General features: G+C 42.5%; 1 protein-coding gene across 2 annotated transcripts; it reads left to right on the top strand.

Moving 5' to 3' along the window:
- Window positions 1-1,521: 1,521 nt before the first annotated feature.
- On the top strand, window positions 1,522-17,147 carry sde2 (SDE2 telomere maintenance homolog (S. pombe)). Of its 2 annotated transcripts, none has more exons than XM_080744450.1 (8): window positions 1,522-1,640; window positions 4,441-4,558; window positions 6,030-6,141; window positions 7,101-7,270; window positions 8,571-8,691; window positions 9,892-9,978; window positions 12,564-12,864; window positions 15,741-17,147. In XM_080744450.1, the coding sequence occupies exons 1-8, from the start codon at window positions 1,530-1,532 to the stop codon at window positions 16,155-16,157; spliced, it is 1,437 nt and encodes a 478-aa protein (XP_080600576.1). In that variant the 5' UTR covers window positions 1,522-1,529; the 3' UTR covers window positions 16,158-17,147. The 2 variants fall into 2 exon arrangements, with proteins under 2 accessions (XP_080600576.1, XP_080600575.1); XM_080744449.1 differs by having other exon boundaries at window positions 15,738-17,147.

The following is a 17,147-nucleotide window of genomic DNA, read 5'->3' as shown; positions in this document are numbered from 1 at the left end:
CCTAAATAGGTACTGTAGATGTGTGGAGTAGTGTGGTGTTGGCCCAGTGGAAAAGGGGCTTATAGCCCCTTTTCCACTGGCCCAACACCACACCACTCCACACCACACCGCCCACTTGTGCCAGGTTTTCCACTACAAGGACCTGGGTAGAGTGGTGTGAAAGTGGTACTAAACGTGGTACTAAAAAGTATCCAATCTAGAGTAGCATCCTTTAAAGGAGTAGCATCCTTTAAAATTGCCCTGAAAAACCACTTACAGGCAGCAGCCGTTCGCAACTGGTAAAAAATGAACCTAGCCCAACCCTACCCTCCCCTGCCCCTTCTTTGTATATACTGTTTTTTTTAGACTTACTGTCTTCTTTTTTGTTTTTCTTTACATATCTACTGCATACTAGTACTGTGTTCTATTTGTCTGTCATTCAATGTTATATGAGATACTTCAATGGTTTCCAGTGGAAATAAGCTTAGTCTTTTCATGGATCTCCTTTTAGTAGACCTTGTACCAGTGAACTGTACCGTCATGAAACTGTACCTTTTCCTATGCAAACTTCTAATAAAGTCTTCAATCAATCAATCAAAGGTCTGAGCTAGGCCAAACAGGGCCAAACACTTATGATGACTGATCACTCACTAACTTTTCATTTAGACCAGCAGGATATAGTTGTAATACATGATAATAGATTCTATTGTGTTATAACTACTATTATAATCTATTATTGTGTATTATAATTATCATAGTAATACATTAATACTTTATAGTGTGTTATAATCACAGTTATAATACATTATAGTGTATCATAGTTCAGGATAGTTGTAATACAATTTTATATTGTATTATAATCACAGTTAAAAGGGTCAATTTGTTTCTTACCGATAGGGGTACTTTTGTGTAATGGAAATGTAGATATTTTTATGTGGTGTCTGTGGTGTGGTGCGGTGTAGTGTGGTGTGGTGCTAAAGCTGCAGTCGAAAAGGGGCTTTAGAGTGTTTGTTCAGTAACAGTGTTAAATAGCTCTATATTGTGACAGTAATCATCGCTATAGAGTGTTTGTTCAGTAACAGTGTTAAATAGCTCTATATTGTGACAGTGATCATCACTATAGAGTGTTTGTTCAGTAACAGTGTTAAATAGCTCTGTATTGTGACAGTAAGTTTTGGACTCAGGGAACCTAACCCTGTAAGGGTTATTTCATCATATTATAGTATTAAACAGCGTTCTCTTCTGTTTCCATTGAGTTATTTTTATTCTACTTTATTCTTCTTGAAAGTTGTATTTCCACTGTGAATCAACCAGTGTGATCCGGTCTACAGCGCCGCCTACTGGATCCGGTCATCTGCACGCACACACACATGCAGGAAACATTTCCGTATCCGCTCCGGAGGCAGACCGGATCAGCATTAGTCTGCAGCCTGTAGAGGGAGCGAGGAGCCGCCAGGGGGCGCTGCGAGGACTGCAGCTCCACCCCCAGTGACACCGGAACAACAATATAACACACCGGAAGTGTTCTTCTGGTCACTCGTGAAAACAAGATGGAGGCTTTTGTTTCTGTTCCGATTATAAAGTCTTTAAAGTTTGTTTCTTTAAGCTTTAAGTCTGAAGCTACAGTGTGTGATCTGCTGACTACTGTGACCCAGACACATGTAAGTATATTAATATCATATATTCTGATTAATATAGGCCTACCATGTATTATATTAATAATACAGGTTAGCATGCAGCTAGCTAGCAGCTAAACATGCTAACAACAACAGTTGAAACGTTAGGACGGGATAAACATGAAGACGTATTATAAGTGTGTAAATGAATGTCAGATACAGACATTAAACAACGAAGCCAAGGGTCTTCAACAGGGGGTCCGGGCCCTAGTTACTACAGGGGGTCCTCCAAATCTTTGTGTGATAGAAACTTTTTTTCTTCTTTTTTTATATTAACCACTTGAACCCTAGTGTCTTTATTCTGAGAACTTTAGCCAAAAATAGCAGATCTACAAGCTCACAACGCCTTGAGGCGTTGTGAGCTTATAGATCGGCTATTTTCGACAAAGAGGTTTGGTGTAAAGGGGAAAAAGAGCAGACTAGTACATGGTGAAAGGTCAAATGTATTAAGTATTGACTGTTCAAGTGGTTAAATATCTGAAAACACAAACTGACATAAATCCAAAATACACTGATGATTGTGCTGTCAAACAATGAAACTATATGGAATCTATGAAAAGGTTGTGGGGGTCCCTGCTTCATCTCTCTCTCAAGGGGTCCTTGGCCTGAAAACGTTGAAGACCCCTGACTACTTCACTAGTATCACTATTCAGTTCAATTCAAAGGAGCTTTATTGGCACGAGAAAACATAATGTTTACATTTTTACATTGTCAAAGCAAGCGTCAACATAATAATAAAAACAGTTGAAAAAGAGGAGCATAGCCTATGTACAGTTTGAGGGGGTTCAGCATTGTGTAAACAGAGCTGTGTCACATTTTGTCTTTAAGTACAGCATATACAGTATGAAGCTTTTTGGAACAAATGGCAGCATTTTTCTTCTCAATACGATTTTTTCCATTCTTGTATACAAATACAATAAAAGAAAAAACGGTAGCAGTCCTGCTAGTGTTTATACTGTATGTGCAGTAGGTCTGGACTGGATGCCATTCTATGGTTTGTAGTCCTTGGGGCAGGGATTACCAAACCTTTTTGTCTCAGGGCACCCCATAAATATTGTTTTAATACGAGGCACCCCTACATTATAATTTTCACTCCCATCACGGTCACGGCATCACCTTATATTTATAGCATATCGTCGTTGTCGGGTGGAAACCTTGTATGTCCAAAACCTTTTGTTTTGTATTTATCATCTATAAAATGTACTAAACTAGTGAAAACAGCAGATCTACAATAGTGTGCTTGTAGATCGGCTGTTTTCACTAGTTTTGTGCAACAGTCTTGTATGATGAAGCAGGGCTTTGCTTTGCCAAATGACGTACACATTTGAAACTTGGAGATACAAGGTTTCTGCCCGACAGTGACGATATTTTAGTGATTATGTTGCAAGGGAAACGTTGAGATAATAGCCATTTTAGTTAGAACAGACTGAAAATAACTTTGTACGTTTAAAATTATATTAAATATTTTTCCAAATATTATCAAATTATCTCGTGGCACCCCTGGACTGCTGTCACGGCACCCCAGGGTGCCCCGTCACCCACTTTGAAAACCCCTACACTAGGGTGGTTGTTCCAGTCTCTAGCCTTCTTGTATCACAACAGTTCACACATCTTGCTGCTGTGTTTGCACATTGTTGTATTTCTCCCAGTAGTCTCTATTGCAAGGCTGTGTTCGCTGAGTCTGTACATAGTCAACGCTTTCCAAAGTTTTGTGTTCAGATATTCTGCCAATGTCTATTCTCTGTTTAGTGCCAGATAGCATTCCATTTTGCTTTGGTTTTATAATCTGGTTTGATCCAAAGTGTTTTCCGTCTGGTAGTTGTGCTTCTGTTTGTGTCCCTGGGCCAGCTGACTGAGTCCGTACCCCTGTAGGTTTTCACTATGGTTGAGGCGAGGGCTATGTTATGAAGCCTGTAGGGATGGGACGATGTGAAAATGTCATATCACGATTATTGTGACCAAAGAAATCGCGATTTACAATATTATCGCGATAATCAAAATCCATTATCCTGGAGTGGAACATTTTCCAAAAAAGTAGCAGATCTAGTAACAAGCTCTAGTAACAAGCTCTAGTAAGCTCTAGTAACAAACTCACAACGCGTCGCACTTGTGAGCTTGTAGATCGGCTATTTTTTGGCAAAGACATTTGATAGAGAGTTGCTGTGAGGCGCTGTGAGCTTGTAGATCTGCTATTTTTGGCAAAGAGGTTTGGTGTAGAGGGGGAAAAGAGCAGGCTAAATACAGAGTGAAAGGTCAAGTTTATTAATTATTGACGGTTGATTAAGTGGTTTAATATCTGAAAACACAAATTGACATGAATCCAAAATACACTGATGATTGTGCTGTCAAACGATGAAACTATATGTTATCTATGATAAGGTTGTGCTTCATCTCTCTCTCAACCAGGGGGTCCTTGGCCTGAAAACGTTGAAGACCGCTGAACTAAAAGGATCGACAACTCAAAAAAGATTTTGGGCTTGTTTAATTTGGGGTCATGTGATATAACATTGAATGACAGAAAGACAGAACACAGTACTATGCAGACTGCAGAGAATATAAGAAAAACAGTCATAAGGCTCGATGCAAAAATAAAAGGTATTTACAATAGGAGGGTCAGGGGGAGGCAAGGTTAGGCTAAGTTTATTGTTACCAGTTTCGGGTAGCAGTAGCAGGTTTTTCAGAGCGGTTTTAAAGGATGTTAGGGATTTACACTCGGTAAGGCGTTCCACATTTTCCACAATTCATTACGTATTAATGATGTCATCATTGTGTGTCATTATGTCAGGGACTTCCTGCTCAGGACTTCTACGTGAAGAACAACGGCCGTCTGTCCAGCCTTGATGACATCATCCAACATGGAGGCCTTTACCAGCTGGAGCCCCGCCTCCCTGGAGGGAAAGGAGGTGACATCACTTCCTGTTCTCTGATCATGTGACTTCCTGTTATTTGATCATGTGACTGATTGATTGAATACTTTATTAGTCTTAAATGTAAACAGAGGTGCAGTCAGACATTAAGGTTAAAAAGGATAACACAATACTTTATTAGTCATAAATGTAAACAGAGGTACAGTCAGACAGTAAGGCTAAAAGAATAACAATACTTTATTAGTCATAAATTTAAACAGAGGTACAGTCAGACATTAACTCACTCCCTGCGGATTGTCCTCCAAATCGTCTTTTTAACTATGGGGTTCTCTGCCGATCGTCTTTTGAATCGTCTTTTTCATAAAAAGCAATTTCTTTCATATTTTTTGCGGAAAAAACGGTCGTTCCTACCATTTTCCAGCCTGACAAACGAGTGTGAAGAAAAAGGATGAGATCATGACGTATCCGGAAGTGCAGGATCTCTCCATTATTAGCATGGGCTAGTTAGCCATAGCCTACAATGCAAAATAAAAACCATATCTCCGCTTCAGTAGGTCAGATTTTGATTCGGATTTTGATGGCGTGTGGCTTGTGCATCCGATCGGTGTGCAGTCGATAGGTTACGTGCACGATCCGACGCACGTGGGGTGCGCACGTGCCCTCGTTGTTTTCAGCGAAGCGCTTCCATCTGCTTTCATTGTAAGCCTTTAGGCTTCATTATAGGCTCCACCCTGGCATTGCAGACAATTCAGAGCTATGATAGACTTAATAGATGGCGCCGCTCTCTAGTGGTGGTCTAGTGGCGGTTCATAGTCAGTGCAGTGAATCTCTGTAATCATTAAATAAAGTTATAACAGGCATTATGAGCGCACAGCCATTTTTTGGGGTTGGCAGGGAATGTGAAGGCTAAAATAATAACACAATACTTTATTAGTCATAAATGTAAACAGAGGTACAGTCAAACATTAAGGCTAAAAAGATAACACAATACTTTATTAGTCATAAATGTAAACAGAGGTACAGTCAGACATTAAAGGCCCACTTCACCTCTGGGACAACTAGATCTTATTTTATTGTTGTTTGTATTTTGCATCATATGATGCATCATGCTGCATCATATGTCACTAGTCATGCTGAAATACTAAAATATCTCAAAACACAGATTGAACACAAAAAATAACGGTGACTTTGATTGTGTTGATCGTGTCCCAAACAACAATAACATAAGATCTTGTTGTCCCAGAGGTGAAGTGGGCCTTTAAGGCTAAAAGGATAACAATACTTTATTAGTCATAAATGTAAACTGCATAACTTATCCACCTGTTTCCACAAGACTTTACTGTAGCATTATCTGCGGGACACTTCCGGTTAACAGCAGACATACAAGCTCACGTCGCATCGCAGATGCAACCGTTGTGAGCTTGTAGATCACACTCGGTATTAATGTGTTTTAACAGTATAATAATGTGTTTAAAGGTATATTAACAGTATAATAATGTGTTTATAGGGTTTGGGTCCATGCTCAGAGCTCTGGGGGCTCAGATAGAGAAAACCACCAACAGGGAGGCGTGTCGAGACCTGAGTGGGCGTCGCCTGAGAGACGTCAATCATGAGAAAGAGTAAGACAGAAACACCCTTGAGTCTTAGATCTCCAGTCTGATTTTCTCCTGTTTTTAATGAATTAAGTGATTCATTTATACGATGTAGCCTTAAAAAATGCACAGAATTCACGTTAATCAGAATAGTATGCAATAATTTTTAGGCTCCTTTGCGTATTGTGCAGCTCTATGAGATCACAGTAGCAGCCATATAGTTAAGTTAGGAAAGACAATGTACTCACAGAGGCTGATAAAAGTTAAGTTAGGAAAGACAATGTACCCACAGAGGCTGATAAAAGTTCCCTGATTATAATGGATTCATGTCCAGGGGTCAGGAAACATCTCCAAAGTAGATATCCATATTTCCAGCTGTTTTGACGCGCCGCGTCTGGTGTGTGTTTCCCTTAACCAAAGTGTTAGAATATCATCAGCTAGAGCAGACCACCTCACAGCTAGGCTAGATGTAAACTTTAGGTTTTTATCTTTGGCAGCCTAGGGCACAAGTTGGTTGTGAGGGGCCTTCAAATGGCCGGCCTCTCCAAAAGGAGGGCCAAACAGTTAAGTAAGGTACTGCTCTGTCAGCTATTATAGGAAGACACTCGATTTGGCGGAGGCGTTGTTTCCTTTACCCATGATGTATGTCCGCTGTGTCAACTTTACTGTATGTAACAATACTGTATGTCAACTTTACAGTATGTAGCACTGTCCTGCCCTTTAGGCTCTTTGTAACTGTCTGTTCTTTCATATTATCTGACTGCACTGGCATTGTTTATGTCCTTTGTACGAGGCATCCTTGTACTTCTGCTTATGTGGACATGAATAAACGTTTTGTGTGTGTGTGTGTGTGTGTGTGTGTGTGTGTGTGTGTGTGTGTGTGTGTGTGTGTGTGTGTGTGTGTGTGTGTGTGTGTGTGTGTGTGTGTGTGTGTGTGTGTGTGTGTGTGTGTGTGTGTGTGTGTGTGTGTGTGTGTGTGTGCGCAGGATGGCAGAGTGGTTGCAGAAACAGGGCGAACGAGAAGCAGAGAAGGAACAACGTCGTCTGGACAGGATCCAGAGGAAACTGTCTGAACCCAAACACCACTTCTCTGACCCGAAGTTCAGCCAGCAGTGTCACGCCCTGTCAGAGAGACTGGACGACTCTGTTCTGAAAGGTAAACTAAACCTAACCCTGAACCTAAACCCTAACCCTGAGCCTAAACTAACCCTCTCTGAGAGGCTGGATGACTCTGTTCTGAAAGGTATGCACAGAGACAGTGTAGCGTCTCAGTAAACTATAGGATCATTGAATGCAGAGAGACAGCGTAGCGTCTCAGTAAACTATAGGATCATAGAATGCAGAGAGACAGCGTAGCGTCTCAGTAAACTATAGGATCATAGAATGCAGAGAGACAGCGTAGCGTCTCAGTAAACTATAGGATCATAGAATGCAGAGAGACAGTGTAGTGTCTCAGTAAACTATAGGATCATAGAATGCAGAGAGACAGCGTAGCGTCTCGGTAAACTATAGGATCATAGAATGCAGAGAGACAACATAGCGTCTCGGTAAACTATAGGATCATAGAATGCAGAGAGACAGCGTAGCGTCTCAGTAAACTATAGGATCATAGAATGCAGAGAGACAGCGTAGCGTCTCAGTAAACTATAGGATCATAGAATGCAGAGAGACAGCGTAGCGTCTGAGTAAACTATAGGATCATAGAATGTAGAGAGACAGCGTAGCGTCTCAGTAAACTATAGGATCATAGAATGCAGAGAGACAGTGTAGCGTCTCAGTAAACTATAGGATCATAGAATGCAGAGAGACAGTGTAGCGTCTCAGTAAACTATAGGATCATTGAATGCAGAGAGACAGTGTAGCGTCTCAGTAAACTATAGGATCATAGAATGCACAGAGACAGCGTAGCGTCTCAGTAAACTATAGGATCATTGAATGCAGAGAGACAGCGTAGTGTCTCGGTAAACTATAGGATCATAGAATGCAGAGAGACAACATAGCGTCTCGGTAAACTATAGGATCATAGAATGCAGAGAGACAGCGTAGCGTCTCAGTAAACTATAGGATCATAGAATGCAGAGAGACAGCGTAGCGTCTCAGTAAACTATAGGATCATAGAATGCAGAGAGACAGCGTAGCGTCTGAGTAAACTATAGGATCATAGAATGTAGAGAGACAGCGTAGCGTCTCAGTAAACTATAGGATCATAGAATGCAGAGAGACAGTGTAGCGTCTCAGTAAACTATAGAATCATAGAATGCAGAGAGACAGCGTAGCGTCTCAGTAAACTATACGATCATAGAATGCAGAGAGACAGTGTAGATAGATATTGTATATATAACTACTGTATGATGTTATGTATGTGTGTGTATTGTGGATGCAGACATCTTCCAGTGCTGTGGTGTATTATATGATAGATATTGTATATATAATTATGATGTAATCTATGTGTGTAGGCATGCAGGCATCGTCTAGTGCTGTGGTGTCAGCGGGGGCGGAGCAGGAAGGACTAAGAGGGAAGAGAATCAACAAATCACGCCGAGAGGACCAGCGACACGCCAAGAAGACATGCATGTGGTACTGTCCTCTGATTGGTCCATTCAATACAATGATACTGGCTCCTCATTGGTCCCCTCAGTACTGTGGACTTCCCATAGCATCATGGGTAAAATAGAGTTTTTCAGTTCCGTGGACTTCCCATAGCATCATGGGTAAAATAGAGTTTTTCAGTTCCGTGGACTTCCCATAGCATCATGGGTAAAATATAGTTTTTTCACTCACTCGCGGCTGCCGCAGCGCGGGGGCATCGGTTACCATGGTAACTAGTGAGTTAGGGTTTGTGGGTGTGGCAGTCAACATGTTGAGAGGACTTAAACATTGCTTTATTTATGACCTTTAAAATGTTACACACACAATGTGTACCCTGGTTAAATGTGTTGTAGGATGTTACACACACACAATGTGAACCCTGGTTGAATGTGTTGTAGGATGTTACACACAGACATAGAAAGGTAGACGCCTCTTCCGGCTGGGGGGTGCTGGTCCAAGACTCCTGGCAAAAAAAATAAAAAGAATTACGGAATTCTTCCCTGTGAGTCACAGAAGCGGAAATTCGGTCGGCCAATCAGAGGCAGATGGGGCGGGTTTTCTCATACGCAACGCTGAGCCGCGCAACATCAGGAACTGGATGAAAACAAAACTAGAGCTGTCACTAAACACTCAGAGATTTGTGAAATAAGTTCCCAGAGAGAAACATGGTCGTTTCATGTACAGCTCCGGGTTGTACAAACAGATGCACATTGGAAAATAGAACGCTGGGAATCACTTTCCACAGGTAAGTAACATGATTCATTAATCTGTCTAATGAATGTAGACGGGAATGTGACCAAATCCTGGATCCAACTCCATGTCTGGTATTGACACTTGCTTTGGCCGTGTAAACGTGCCAATAAAGCTCCTTTGAATTGAATGGGAAAAGTCCCTGAAAAGACGCGCTGTGATTGGCCAGCAGTTTTTTTGAGTGACAGTCTGTCTTCCACACTCCGCCATTTCTGCCAGGACTCCTTGACCAGGCGCGCCAATGAACTGCAGCGGCGGGGGAGGTATCTAGCTTTTTATATCTGTGAGGTTACACACACACACACACACACACACACACACACACAATGTGAACCCTGGTTAAATGTGTTGTAGGATGTTACAAACACAATGTGAACCCTGGTTAAATGTGTTCAGCATGTTACATACAGAGTGTTAACCTAGTTAAATGTGTTTCAGGTCGGGGGTTGATGACCTGGATAGCTCTGAGGAAGAGGATGATGAAGATGACGAAGGGCCTTTGAGCAAAGCACCGCTGTCCAACAGGTAATGATCCTCTATGGTCCCTCCCCTAAAGACCATTTATTCAATATCTGTCTTTATCTGCCAATATTTATTCAATATCTTTGTCTGCCAATATTTATTCATTATCTTTTTTTATCTGCCACACTGAAGGCTCTGTGTCCAACGTTCTATTGGTCAATCTTTATCAGGGATCAAGTAACATTGATTGATTATTTAGATGTAATACTGGTGACATGCAGTAGGGGACCCCTCTTTGTGTCAATTCTAAAAATAGCTTTTCATGATTGATGCGGTCAAACGCCCGAGAAGCATCAATAAAAGAAACAAACATGGTAGAGTTCTGCCTTCTGTATTTTTCTAGAATCTCTAAGAGCGAAAATACACAAATCAGTGCCATGTTTCCTTTTAAATCCAAATTGGTTTTCAGCAGACGAAATCAACCTCTCAGGTCTGCTCGGTACAATTGTCTCCAACACTTTGGTCCACGTCGCACTGATAAGAACCAGTATGCAGCGCACAGGTCGGCACCAAATGAACCCCACCGCTCATAGGATGCAATGGATAAGTGGTCACTGCACTGGTCAAAAATGCATTCCATCAAACTTTCAGATGCAATTTTTCTCCCAGTGTGTGGAGGAAGAATGCTTAGGATTTCTGTTTATTATATGCAATATAAAATATGCGATTTACTATGGACAGTCATGTGATGTGTGATTGAAAAGTATCAGCAAGAATGAAAGGGAAGGTGTACAAGACCAGCTATGTTGTACGCTTTAGAGCAGGGGTTTTCAAAGTGGGTGACAGGGCACCCTGGGCTGCCGCGAGATCATTTGATAATATTTGGAATTTATTTGGACACAAAAAAAATAAAAATAGTATAATTTTAAACTTGAAGTACAAAGTTATTTTCAGTCAGTTCTAACCAAAATGGCTGTTATCTCAACGTTTTCCTCGCAACATAATCACTAAAATATCGTCACTGTCAGGCAGAAACATCTGTCGCACAAAACTAGTGAAAACAGCCGATCTACAAGCACACAACGCCTCGAGGCGAACAGCCGATCTACAAGCACACAACGCCTCGAGGCGTTGTGTGCTTGTAGATCTGCTGTTTTCACCTGTTTAGTACATTTTATAGATGATAAATACAAAACGAACAGTTTTGGACATACAAGGTTTCCACCTGACAACGATGATATGCTATAAATATAAGGTGCTGGGAGTGAACATTATAATGTAGGGGTGCCTCGGATTAAAACAGATATTTATGGGGTGCCCTGAGACACAAAAGTTTGGGAACCCCTGCTTTAGAGACAGGAGCTGGAGGTAGCAGAGACTAAAATGTTGAGGTTCTCTCTGGGAGAAACAAGGATGGATAGGATCAGGAACGAGTACATTAGAGGGACACCGCATGTCAGATGTTTTGGAGATTTAGCCAGAGAGGCCAGACTGAGATGGTTTGGACATGTACAGAGGAAGGATAGTGAGATGGTTTGGGCATGTACAGAGGAGGGATAGTGAGATGTTTTGGACATGTACAGAGGAGGGACGGTGAGATGGTTTGGGCATGTACAGAGGAGGGATAGTGATATGGTTTGGAGATGTATAGAGGAGGGACGGTGAGATGGTTTGGACATGTGCAGAGGAGGGATAGTGAGATGGTTTGGACATGTGCAGAGGAGGGACAGTGAGATGGTTTGGACATGTACAGAGGAGGGATTGTGAGATGGTCTGGACATGTACAGAGGAGGGATAGTGAGATGGTTTGGAGTGGACATGTACAGAGGAGGGATAGTGAGTATATATGGGTAGAAGGATGCTGAGGTTGGAACTTCCAGGCAAGAGGCCCAGATATTAATAATATAAATATTGTAATGGATTGACAGCCCTAATATTAACAGATGTAATACAGGTGGTACTATCATCATAACCTTAACTTCCAAATTAGAGTTGAAAACGTAATTGAACTCTGTAGGGTGAGATTACACTAACATATGGGTGCTTTATTTACTTCATAACAACCTGTAGACATTAATAATTATAATTAGTATTATTTATGCTGATGTATTTCAGCTCCAGTGATGTTGAGGACATTATCATTATTATTTATCCATCGTGTATTTCAGTGACGGTGGGGACATTACTGTAGATCAGTGCTTCTCAACCTTTTTTCTGCATGGGCACACTTTTCATATCCCAAGAATCCATGGGCACACCAACATAATACGGGGGTGTAAATATCGTCACTGTCGGGAAGAAACCTTGTATATCCAAGTTTCAAATTTGTACGTTTCTTCGCAAAGTAAAGCCCTGCTTCATCATTCTAGGCTGTCGCACAAGAATAGTGAAAACAGCCGATCTACAAGCACACAACGCCTCGCACCGCGAGGCGTTGTGTGCTTGTAGATCGGCTGTTTTCACTAGTTTAAATCATTTTTAAAATGAAAAAATACAATACTGGCTTTCAAGCAGTTTCAAGGGGCACACTTGACCCTTCTCAGGGGCACACCAAAGGTCCCCAGGCACAGTGGTTGAGAAACACTGCTGTAGATTATACATAATAATGTACAATAATAATTATTATTATTTATAATGATGTATTTCAGCTCCAGTGACGGTGAGGACAGAGCGCAGGGCGTTTCCATGGAGACAGAATCCCAGTCCAGCAAGTCTGACGCAGAGCAGCAGCCTGGATCCACTGGATCCAACAGTCATCCCAGTGGATCCCAGATAGACACCGCTGGATCCCAGGGTGATCCCACTGGATCCAGTGGATCCCAGATAGACACCAGTAGATCCACTGGATCCCAGGGTGATCCCACTGGATCCAGTGGATCCCAGATAGACACCAGTGGATCCACTGGATCCCAGGGTGACCCCAGTTCACCACAGCACTGTGAGCAGAAGGTAAATGAATGATTCATTATAACATGTAGATGTGATGTTACTGTAACACTAGCTCTGGTTAGAAGGTAATGATTCATTATAATTAAGTGTGCCTGCCATGCAATGGCAAAACACTTATTGTAATCCGCCATACTTAATTAATTAATTAATGATAATGATCCCACAAATTTGGTGCGCTAATAACTGCCGCACAATTTACGCCACCGCCGCAATATATACATCAAAACGTGCGGCTCGGCCGGGAATGGTGTGCTATTACTTTTCTAAGAGAAAAGTTGTATCGTTTAATTGATATTAATTTATTAGTGAATTAATTTTACCCATTGACTTATAATGGGAATCGCAAAAACTCACATTCAATATTTTTTTTCTCGCAAACCATAGGGGCTACAGTTTCAAAACTTTGGAGAGGAGATTTATAATGATATCAAGGATTAAATAAAAAATAATTTCGTCAGTTGGCCTCATGGTGGCGCTATAACAGTCCACTTTACCTTTCGGCCTGTAACTCTTGAACCGTGAGTCGGAAAATTAAAATTCCTTTTTCCCTGGATTCCTTGGGTCATGACGCATCTCCTCATATAGGCCACGCCCATTTGCGTCAGGATAGATTTTCCGCCATTTTGAATTTTCTTCAAAACACACTTTTTGCTCCTTTTCCTACATATTTTCTCCAAATGTCACAAAAATCGATACACACGATCTATGGACTCATGCGATAAACATATTTAAACGATATTTTGATAGTCCATACCGTTCTTCCGTAACAGGGTTCCAAAGTTAGCGGGAGGAGCCCGTTTTGTAAGAAGTAGCCATAAATCACAAACGAAACATCCAGTCAACACCAAATTTTAACCACAAGTGGGGGGCGCTATATTGAACATATACCCAAAAGCATTTCCACTTCGACCCATAGGGGGCACCACAAACGCGCAAAACGTAACCGTTTCATGCCAAAACGTGTTTTTCAGGGGGAACGACCCTCTCAAAACGAAACACAAACGATCTCGGGAGCGACGGGACAACGTAATCGCCTTGCGGAACTTGTGGGAGGAGCCTATTTCTTAAAAACAAGAAACCATATTGCTAATGCTAACACATGCTAATGCTAACAAATGCTAATGCTAACAAAGATGCTAATGTTAACACATACAAGGTTGCACACACTTAGCGAGCTGCAGGCACACTTAAAATTTCTTCGAAATTTTCTTTTCTAGTGTAGATTAGAGGTCTGCGCGGGACAGATTTCTTAATCCCATTACCGCCCGCTCCCGCTTGATTTCTGACCACTCCTGCCCGCCGCCGCAATGATTTCATTTTTGAACGCCCGCACGGCCCCGCAGACAATTCCTGTCCGCCTGCTCCCGCCCGCAACAAACAAATTATGCGTTCCTCCAGCCTTCCTCCCATAGAAGACACCTTGAGATCCAAACATTACCAAACAGAATGAGTGTGCGCGATGAGAGGAACATTTGTGAGGGGTTGCACACTAGAGGTCTTCACGGGTCCAATTTGAACTACCCGAACCCAAAAGGACCCGGGGGAAACGGACCCGGACCCATATGGCCCCGTCTATCATTTGGAATTTGAGAACCGTTACCCGATCAGCCCCGAGACGTGATGGATCCGATCCGAACGGCCCCGCCTGTTATTAGAAAAATTGGATCCGATACCCGAGCAGAACGAGAGATCCGAGACCCGAACCTGTCGCCCCGAAATGAAAGAATGCCAACGTTATTATATTAAGAGTTGTATCAGACATATTTCTTACCTAACGTCGCCACGGTGCTGCTGTTGCTGTCAGCGGCGCTGTGCCTCTCGCCAAAAGATGATCTTTTCCCAGACCAGTAAGTCAATGCGGACAGTTTGTAAATACAAATAAATCCATGTTTTTATTCCTTCTACTTTGGCTAGCCAATGCTAATGCTATCGTTTTCTGTCGCATGTGTTGTTCATTATATCTTTCTGCTTTGAGTGTCCATTTTGCTCTGCAGAGCATGACAACACGCAATGACAACTCCATTGTAAACCGTTAACCAAAACGTTACGTTAATATCTTTGATAATAATAACAATCCAACTGATACAGTCAGTGTTGTTGTGACTGAGTGAGTTCTACTTCTCAGTTCTCACAACCAATGCAACAGATTACATGCTGCATCTTTAGTGCCATCGTGTGGCGTTATCTATTTGGTGCAGTTGTTGCGTTCACTTTCACTTCAATCTCGGCCTGTCTCGGCTCCACTCGGGTAACAGGAGATACCCGGGGAACCGGGGCAGACGGCCCCGGCCCCGGCCCGCCCCGCGGTAAAAGCTAGAAAACGGCCCCGTTACCCGGCTCGGTTCGGTTCGGATCGCGGGTAATTTCGGATCTCGGGCAGGTCCGAAGACCTCTATTGCACACACATGTGGGAAAGTTTTTAGGCTATATTGCGATGGGAGGGAGGGACATATATAGTTATATATTGAATTAAATAATGAATAACAATGCCGCTGCGACATGGTGCTCATGGTAGTGTGAGAAATGAGAGGAAGAGCGAGAGAGAGGGCGAGAGACGGAGCCACGGAGGGAGAGAGCGAGAGAGAGACAGAGACAGAGAGAAAACGGTATTCGGTATCTATTGTAGGAGAGAAAAAGCCTAACATGCGTTGTTGCTTTTTGCGGTTCTGCCGTTCACTCGGTGACGCGAGGGGAGCGAGGAGTCAGCTTTTCCACCCAGATCTGCGGATCCAGATCGTTCCGTTTTTAACCCCCGAAAATGCCGTTGTCGTCTGAACGGAAGGCCTATCTGACTTCTTCTTTTGCGTTATTCTCGTTGCCAAAACGCAGTGTGAACGGCGCCTAAACTCGTTTTTTTTCCCCTTCCTTCTCAGCAGCAGACGGAGGCTCCAGTTGTCCCGGAGGTCGCGACCACTGGTCCAGTTGTCCCGGAGGTCGCGACCTCTGGTCCAGTTGTCCCGGAGGTCGCGACCACTGGTCCAGTTGTCCCGGAGGTCGCGACCTCTGGTCCAGTGGACCCAGAGGTCGCGACCTCTGGTTCAGTGGACCCGGAGGTCGCGACCTCTGGTTCAGTGGACCCGGAGGTCGCGACCTCTGGTCCAGTGGACCTAGAGGTCATGACCTCTGCCCAGCAGTTGGAGGCGTTTGGTCTGGAGGTTCTGAAGGTGGAACTGATGAAGCGAGGTCTGAAGTGCGGGGGAACGCTTAGCGAGCGCGCCGCGCGTCTCTTCTCCATCAAGGGACTGAAAGCCGAGCAGATCAACCCCGTCCTATTGGCCAAGAAGAAGAAATGAGCTCCTCCAATCACTGAGCAGCACGCTTCTGATTGGTTGATGTTGTTGGTTCGTCCAAAGGTGTGGTCCAGGGACCGCCAGGGTTACAAATGGACCTGTACAGATCTGTGACTCTGAGGGTGTACAAATAGACCCTTTTTCAACTTCGTAGAATCTTTGTATCTTCGTAGAATTGGTCCTCTCTAATGTTCAGGATAAAAACGGTACCATTTCTTTCTACTGTAGATATACTGTAGATCTGCTATTTTTGAAAAATCGTGAAAATGTGTGCAAGTCTTTGAATGTCTCTGACCCGATCTTTGACCTGACTTCTAAATCCTTCTAAATCATGCTGTTCTCAAACTTTTTCATGTCAAGGACCCCCAAAATTACAGGTATTCGGCCACGGACCCCCATCTCAAAATATGTTGTTCCAGGGACCACCCAGAAGCAAATATTTGAGTTACAAGAAAATCATGATTTTTCAAAAATAGCAGATCTACAAGCTCGCAGTGCGGCACAGAGTTCCGCGCTGTGAGCTTGTAGATCTGCTATTTTTCAATAGTTAATGCAGTCAATAATCCTAGGCCTAAATGGGTTAAGGCAGTGGTTCACCCATAAAGTCCTTAAGGCAGTGGTTCACCCAAGTCACTTGTTTCAATCAATTATACTCATCACAGAGCCTTGAATTATTTGTATTTATTTTGATAACTTCATCCTTTAGACTCATCATCACAGAGCTGGTCATGTTGATAGAATTCAAGGCTATGATTGACAGGAAATAAAGTCATATTTTGGTGAACTATCGAGTTACTATACCTTATCAAACGTTAAGGAGTCAGCGTAATGTTTTGGGTTTTGGTGAACCATAAGAGTTAAACATTTTATAACCTTAAACTCAATAGAGTAATATTTCAACACTTGTTTTAGTTGTTTTCAATGTTTTTTAAATGTATTTTACTTCTACACATTTTTTTCCTTCGTACAATAAAACATGACTTTTAAAATGAA

The sequence above is a fragment of the Nannobrachium achirus genome (genome assembly GCF_963921795.1).
Source record: "Nannobrachium achirus genome assembly, chromosome: 16".
Taxonomy (NCBI): domain Eukaryota; kingdom Metazoa; phylum Chordata; class Actinopteri; order Myctophiformes; family Myctophidae; genus Nannobrachium; species Nannobrachium achirus.
Note: the sequence above shows the minus strand (reverse complement) of the source record. Positions and strands in the feature narration are given on the sequence as shown.

Coding starts and splice junctions, on each gene's coding strand:
- sde2 (XM_080744449.1), top strand. CDS start 1,530: ATGGAGGCTTTTGTTTCTGTTCCGATTATAAAGTCTTTAAAGTTTGTT. Junction 6,142..7,100: donor GACGTCAATCATGAGAAAGA/GTAAGACAGAAA, acceptor GTGTGTGCGCAG/GATGGCAGAGTGGTTGCAGA. Junction 9,979..12,563: donor AAAGCACCGCTGTCCAACAG/GTAATGATCCTC, acceptor GATGTATTTCAG/CTCCAGTGACGGTGAGGACA.